General features: G+C 45.2%; 1 protein-coding gene across 2 annotated transcripts in view; it reads right to left on the bottom strand.

The window, feature by feature from the left end:
- The window catches only part of tdrd1 (tudor domain containing 1), a 36,603-nt gene that overhangs the window by 16,528 nt on the left and 11,935 nt on the right, over positions 1-8,140 (bottom strand). For both annotated transcript variants that reach the window (XM_056577341.1, XM_056577342.1), the window contains exons 10-14: positions 3,721-3,889; positions 3,086-3,169; positions 2,530-2,706; positions 964-1,071; positions 609-779 (exon numbers count right to left, since the gene is read on the bottom strand). In XM_056577341.1, the coding sequence (XP_056433316.1) occupies positions 609-779; positions 964-1,071; positions 2,530-2,706; positions 3,086-3,169; positions 3,721-3,889 (709 nt within the window). The remainder of the gene's footprint in view (positions 1-608; positions 780-963; positions 1,072-2,529; positions 2,707-3,085; positions 3,170-3,720; positions 3,890-8,140) is intronic.

Genomic DNA, 8,140 nt, shown 5'->3' with positions numbered 1-8,140 from the left:
AGAGGGGCGGGGTTAGATGAGAGGGGCGGGGTTAGATGAGAGGGGCGGGGTTAGATGAGAGGGGCGGGGTTAGATGAGAGGGGCGGGGTTAGATGAGAGGGGCGGGGTTAGAGATATGGGGCGGGGTTAGAGATATGGGGCGGGGTTAGAGAGATGGGGCGGGGTTAGAGAGATGGGGCGGGGTTAGAGATGAGGGGCGGGGTTAGAGATGAGGGGCGGGGTTAGAGATGAGGGGCGGGGTTAGAGATGAGGGGCGGGGTTAGAGATGAGGGGCGGGGTTGGAGATGAGGGGCGGGGTTGGAGATGAGGGGCGGGGTTGGAGATGAGGGGCGGGGTTAGATGAGAGGGGCGAGGTTGGACATGAGGGGCGAGGTTGGACATGAGGGGCGAGGTTGGACATGAGGGGCGAAGTTGGACATGAGGGGCGAGGTTGGACATGAGGGGCGAGGTTGGACATGAGGGGCGAGGTTGGACATGAGGGGCGAGGTTGGACATGAGGGGCGAGGTTGGACATGAGGGGCGAGGTTGGACATGAGGGGTGAGGTTGGACATGAGGGGCGGGGTTAGAGATGAGGGGCGTGTAGTGTGGACCAGTGTATTTTCAGTACCTGCTAGGGAACAGGGGATGGCCTGCATGGGCAATGCTAGCAGAGGGGCACTGAGCGGCCGCAGACGCCCGAGCTCCACGTCCTCCGTGTTCCCAAAGTCTATATAGCCCACACAGACCCGATCCTCTGAGGAGTATGCCAGAACCTGGGCCCGGTACCACTGGTTGTCATCTGGGCATAAAACAGTCAGAAAACAAAATACACAAATGTTGGAGGCTCCATGAATGCTAGTAATAGAGAGTAACAGCTATCGATTGAGGCTAACAGAGAGCTGTCATTGAACCGGGTAAGTGATGACTAGTAATGGAGGGTAACAACAAGTGATCATGGCTGACGGACAGCTTTCTGGGTTTACCTGAAAACTGGGAGCAGCAGACAGTGCCAGGGGCCGGTCTGAAGTTGAGGCTAGCTGGGATCGGACTGCAGTGGTCTCTGAGGTTCTTCTGAAGTTCCAGGATCTCACCTGAAAAGCAAACATTTAAAACTTTGACAGCCAGCTTTGCAAGCAGTCAGCCCCCAATGGAGTAATTGGAGGAAAAAAGAGTGCATGGCCAAATAAAGTTAGCCCTTCTCTGATGGTTAAATAGTGGATAAAGTCAAGACTGTCCTACTCTGATGGCTATCCAGCCCTACTCAAAAGGACTTAAGAAAGACTGGCCTAGCTCTACTGTGAGGGTTAGGTAGAGCTAAAGACTGTCCCAGCTCTACTGTGTGGGTTAGCTTAGTGCTCAATAGAGCATGGAATCCCGACCCGAGCCGGACAGGACGGGCCGGTCCGGGTTCGGACAAATATTTAGAAATTATGCTCGGGTTCGGGTCGAGTCCGGTCACATCTGCGTGATAAGGCGTAGGACATTGGACAATTAAAATAGCTTATTATACGCCTGTTTCACTTGTTGCAAAGGATAGTTGTGTGATTCAAATATAGTTTTAATAGGACTTAAACAGCCATCTTCCTGTGACAACGGAACACACGTGCATCCCACATGTCACAAACACACAGACAGACACATGCAGCGATCAAACATGCCCACGCACGCACGCACACGCGCAGTGCATAGACAATGCAAGCGATTGAGGACGTTAAGAAGAAATTGGCATCGGGAGTTTAATCCTTTTTTGTGGGCCTATTTGAATCTAAATTGGCTATGATTGAGCCTCTTGTGCTCGCTGTTAACACAAGCTGGGTGCACTCATCTGTTGATATTTCAAAATGCCTTGCAGTTGTTTAATAAAGGCATGCTTTCACACACACACACACACACACACACAAAAGTACACGCGTCATTAGTATGAGAAAAATAGACTAACTGTGTCGGGCTCGGACATGTATATCTTAATGCCTGTCGGGCTCGAGTCGGGCTCTGTTATTTCTCTGTCGGACGCGGGCCGGGCTTGGACAGAAAAATGCGGCCCGATAACAATGCCAGTATCGGAAATTCCTCTGATAATGCCTTAAACACATTGTCGGTATCGTCGAGTAAGCAAGTCCATGCGCCAATCCGATACCTTCAAGTGAGCTAATTTACGACACAGGCAAAGAACATCACAAACACGTGCAGGGTTATGCTGCGTTCATTTATGGTTGTGGAAAGTCGGAATGGTAAACGCGTAATTTCCGACCTACGTGCATTCGAGCCACCAAGTCGGAAAAACATGGATGCATGGATGCTTAACTAAAAGATTACAAATGTATTATTATAATTATCGATTAAATGATCTACATCTGAAAAAGAAAACTGTAGACAGTAAGTGAACCGACTTCACATTGCCGTCATCTTAAGCGAACCCTTCAATAAGAACAAGAGCTTTTAGTAGTTACAATGATAGATTCTGTATCGATATATACTCGTATCGGCGGATACGCAAGTTCAGGAATCGGAGAGGAAAAAACTGGTATCTGAACATCTCTAGTACTTACTGGCATTGTCCACCTTCTGGCAGATCATGTCGACGGGGGAGCGGACCTGGGTGACCAGGGCGGAGAAGCAGTCTCCCACGCGCTGGCTCAGGGGCTCCGGGGGACAGGCCTCTGTGTTCTCGTCCTTCCCACTGGACTGACGCCTAAAGTTCTCCAAAGACGCGCTAACCAAGCCGTCTGAGACACCAACAACACAATACATCCAATGGTAACCAAACTGTAAATTTGCGGTCATGTTGGTTCAAATTTACCTATGGGATTTATTAAACGCCAATACTTTGCAACTGAGGGTCACAGCACTTTTAAATAAAATGAAGAAAAAAAAAGATACCTATCCATCTATGACCCTTTCTGATCGTTTTCAAAACCGAACCACAAAAGAGCATCACATTAATAAACTTTAGTTTCAAACTCCAGACCAAACAGTCCGTTTGGAAAGGTAAATATCGTAATTTCTATTCAAAAGTAGTTCAACCACAGCACCCGAAATGTCCATCTAAATAAGCTGTAACTCAAACTAAAAGCTTGTTAAATTCTTTATTAATTCAATACTTACGAATTTCTTTTTCACTTGGCTTTGCAGCGACCCCTTCGTGTGTGGCATATCCCTGGTCGACCAGAAAGCTGCTCAGCCTCTTGCCTAGTCGCAAAGTTGAGAGGGAGCAGTAAAAAATAAACAATGATTCATTTATCCGCTAGTCTTCATGAAGGGATGAGAAAAAAGGTTTAAAGCAAACATTTCAAATGTAAGTTTCCGGACAGTAATTTTTGTTAAAAGGTATACCAGCAGGTATATTTTCTATGGGTGCCCTTTCCAAGATGCATCAAAACGCCTGACCAGAACCATTTATATGAAGCAGTTAATTCCAGGGACCAGGCCTTATTTGCTATTTTAGGACTATTGTAGGACCTCCAAAATAGCTTATTTTTGCCATGAAAGGCTGAGATTGTTATTATACATGTCTGACTACATTATATATTATTGCATATCCAAGGGAACAGTCTGTTTTGAAATAAAACTGGGAATATTGCCGAAAGGTGACAAGTTTACACCCCAGAAACCTGAAATTGAAACTGCATGATCTGATATCTTGGAAGTCTGCATTTCTCCCACAACCACCATATGAATAACGGGCATGCCCAGGTGGACTCCTGATCCCCTGGTTGGGCAACACTGCAGAACATACTCACCTACAGAAGTGACCATCATCTCAACCACATGGACCCTCTCACTCTGCACCACGTCCAGCACATGGAGGGTGATCAACTGCTCGGTCAACAGTTGCTTCACGACCACACAGCATTTGCCTGTCCAGATGCCCGACACCGGCACTACCCCGGCAACACAGCACTCGGTAGCCTATCAGAGCAAAGGGGCGTAGTCGTTGGTGACAGTAATGTTCCCAACAGAAAATGGATTCCGGTGGCCGCCATCGAAAAGGGGCTTCAAGGCTGGGCGAACAAGAATGTTGTGGGAACATTTATTGTATCACTTTTTTAGGAAGTTAGATTTCCATCCATTTTACTTACGCAGATCAAATACGATTTTGGAGTCATGGGCAAAATGGTTCTTATTCTATTTCTCAATTTCTCAATGGATGCAAGTGTTGCCTTGGCTGGCCAGCGTTTCTTTTCCAAATAAGGTTGCAGCCTTAAGACATTCAACAAACTCCAGCAATCCGAGTATAGCTCAAAGTGATTTCTGTTCTGGGCTTGAAATTGAATTTTTCACCTGGTACCAGGGCTGGACGAAATCCATATAAAATATCCATCTCAATATAGCCGATATACATTTAACAGCATCTATCACTGACTTGGAGCAGCTCCCCGAGTCAGTGCATTGCTTTAAAGGGGACATATTATACCACCAGGTGTGAGTGTGATAAGCCTTACAAGCCATTTCGAAAATCTGCCCCATATGACATCACTAGTGGGCGTGTCCACCTCAGGGCTCCAGACTAACTTTTTTCACCAGGAGCACTGTGGCCCCCAACTGAAAATTTTAGGGGCCCAACGAGAAATTTTAGGGGCACACACCATTAATCAACATGCCAACCAAATATTCACATTTCTACAAATTTTCACTGCATTACTAATAATTATTTTGATAATAGATGCAAAAATTACAATGTGCCGTTTCAAATTCAGTGTCACATTTTATTGTGGTTCCAGACCTGCAAACTCCTCAGAGGAAAAAAGGTGACAGTGTCACGGGGGGATTTTTTTTTTATTGCAATATACAAATGACACTACTCTAAGCGTGACTTAACAAAACTCTTTATCAAAAATCAATGTCAAAACATCCTTAAAGGGACACTGTGTAAAAATTACTCCCATCTAGTGGTACAATTGTATATTGCATTCAAACTAATAGTGCTCGCTTGTCCAAAAAACTACGGTGAGCAGTATGTGCCAAGAAGCTGTGACATGACACCTACTACCTCATCGAGTCATTCGAGTGATGATGATGAAGTTTGTTATTTCTAACAAACTTCAAACGGCATTGAATCATTAGTGTAAGATAGTGAATTATTTCAGTCATCATTCACGATAGTCATTATTTAAACAATGTTACGAAAACGTAACCCATTGTTCCGAAGGGCCGTTTGTCCGGTAAGTCAAACAAGAGGCGCATTAGGCCGACGGTTTAATATGCCGAATAGGCCTACATATAAAGAGTTGTGTATCTCTTTCTCTCTGAGAGCAAAAATGACAAAAGAGAGAGAGAGGTATAATACTCTATATGTAGGCCTATTCGGCATAGGCCTATTGAACCGTCGGCCTAATGCGCCTCCTTTTTTAAAAGTCGGACAAACGGCCCGTCGGAAGTAACTTTTAATGTTGCATTGTCGAGGCAATCAGTAGAGAAATAGAAAAATTCAATCTAAATCAGCAATAGCAGGCCTATAACTTTTTTTTAGTAGGCTAGTTTATATTACTCTACTACAACGCATGAACTATGTGCTTATTAGTAATGAAACATTCTTTATCCGTTTACTTTTCGATGTCCGTCCATTGTCAGAGATCATCATCAGGCGATTCAACGCCGGTAGGGAGAGGAAGAGGAAGAGGGAGAGGGAGAGGGATAGGACAGAGAGGCAGTGGATCGGTGGGAGCTAGGCGAGGAGGACGACGAGGAAGAGGAGAACGAGAGTCAAGAGAAGATCTTGATAGGATTGCCGTTTATTTGTTTATTCCTTTTGCCCTTTTTCCCTATTATGGAACCCCATTAGTTGTCTCAGAAGCGGCAGACTAGTCTTCCTGGGGTCCAATTAAAATCTGAACATACAAACAATTAATGCGTAACGCCGGTAGGCCCTACATGTATTCTGTTACTCCCAAACACTAGCCGCGTTTACATGGCAGATCTATGCCGCATAGATTTCTATGCGGCATAGATCCGTTCCTAAAATGTGTTCCGAATGTACTGTATACATTGCAGTAACAAAAGTGTCCGTTATGTCTCTCGCGCACACCTGACACGTCTCTGGACCGGCGGCGACATAATGGATGTCTTATCACTATCGGGGATTTTAAATTTGATTTTAATGAAAGCACAGCAGGAGAGAGCTTTTCTCTGCCTGCTCCTTCAATTAAGAAGGAGGACAGCGCAGCAACGTCAATTTCTCGTCAGATCTTTATATTTACCCTATGCTCCGCCGCAAACAAGAGGAATTTGGATGCGAGTCCGCAGCCAAGGCTGGTGGGAGAGAGTGGTCTTACGGGAATTTAGTGACCAGGAATCCTCGAAGGTCCAATATGCGCACTACTGCAGCTGCCATCTCTCTAAGTTAAGAAGTATTTTAACGTTCAGCCTGCAAAAGTACTAGTAGTAGCCTACTCATTTACAGTCATCTCGGACGCGCGTGGACACCTCATTAATAAACACCTATGTCCCGTCGCTTAGCAACCGGACACGCTTACCGGACTACTTTTACGGAGTGATAACAAAGACGTGAATCAGGCAATAAATCCACTTTCCTTGACAGCGGTGAAGTTCGGTGTGCTTAAAAGTACCGACGGAGCTCAGTGAACTACTGCGGCTGCTCTAAGTTAAACCCCAATCTATGCGGAATAAGTGTATACATGGCGATTTAAAACGGACTACACCACCTATTCTATTCGGCATAGAATCTATGCCGAACAGATAATTGTATTCCGAATGAGGCGTACATGACCATTTTTCCGCATAGAAATCTATGCGGCATAGATGTGTCCATGTAAACGCGGCTACTGTATAAGTGTTCCACTGTTGTGCCGCCTATGTAATGAATTACACAACCAAGCAATGACAAAAGCTTGTACTTTAGACAGTGACATCGACTTACCTGTCGAGAAGAAAGCAGGCAACATCGGCATCCCTTTCATAATCTTTCTCCTTCATCAGCTCTTTCCACCTTGGAAAAGCGACTCCGATGTTTACCCTCCTTTTCTGTATTCGCTGGTCACGTTGCATTTTTAACGCTCTTTTTCTTTTTTTTGGCGACGATGATTCCTTCTCCTGTGGCGTGGCATAACTATGGTCTTTATAAAAAAAGCGGTGCATGTTCAAATTTGCCGGTAAAACTCGTCTCGCTAAACTAAGCTCTGTTCCACCGTCACGCTGGCTCAGAGTGAAAACGCGTTTGCAATTCCTGTACGACGTAGTGCTTTTTGTCCCTCTAGGCAGCTCATAGACCGGAAGAAAATGGAAGCCTCCATGAAGCTTACCCGTCCTATGTAACCATATTGATATTAATATTAATTATTCTTCGCTCAGGAGGATAAGTGAGATTTTTGGCAGCGATAATTTAACACCAATGAGGACTTATTTATGAATGAATATGTTGATTTGAGGTAATAAATTACTCAAAATATTACACAGTGTCCCTTTAAAGGCCCACTATGCAACTTTTTTAGCTAAAATTACATTAAGTATGCAGGTTGAGAGTTATGCTGATGGTTCTGCATCCATTTCTGGGTCGATTGGTGGGTGTGTCATTTTCCCATGTCGCCTCTACAGTGAAAAAGCGCATATGCAACTTGATCTGCTCGGACCGGGACATTCCGGATGTGACGCAGCGGAAGTATCCTCGAAAATGTAGTCAGATTGTAGTTTCGAAAATGCTTTACGGCACAGACACACACCCAAACATGGCACCGGCTAGATATAAACAGCCAGTTGCTAGGCAATTGTTGCATTCATCATGGATCAATCGACTGATAAGGGACCCAAGAGGCGACCTTCGGTGGAACAAAAGAAGAATGGACCAGAAAAGAGAACAGACACGAGTGAAAGGGGAACTATGCAACTTTTTTGGCTTGATTTACCTTAATATAACAGGCTAAGAGTCATTGCGATGGTTCTATTATACATTTTTGTTCGATTGTTCGTTGTTTCGACTCACCCTTGCGCATCTTGGCGGAGAAAAGGAATATGTTTCTGCCGGCGACCCGCCTCCCACTCTCGCGGGAGTCTCGGGTCTCGCGAAGTAACGAATTGCTTTACGGCACAGACCCCCAAACATGGAACCGGCTCGATATAAACACAAGGCACTAAGGGATTGTTATATTCATCATAGATCAGCCGACTAAAAAGAGACAGAGAAACCCAATGTCGGAGGAACAGAAG

Source organism: Gadus chalcogrammus, chromosome 18 (assembly GCF_026213295.1).
Source record: "Gadus chalcogrammus isolate NIFS_2021 chromosome 18, NIFS_Gcha_1.0, whole genome shotgun sequence".
Classification (NCBI taxonomy): Eukaryota; Metazoa; Chordata; class Actinopteri; order Gadiformes; family Gadidae; genus Gadus; species Gadus chalcogrammus.
This window is presented reverse-complemented; position numbering and strand designations above follow the sequence as displayed.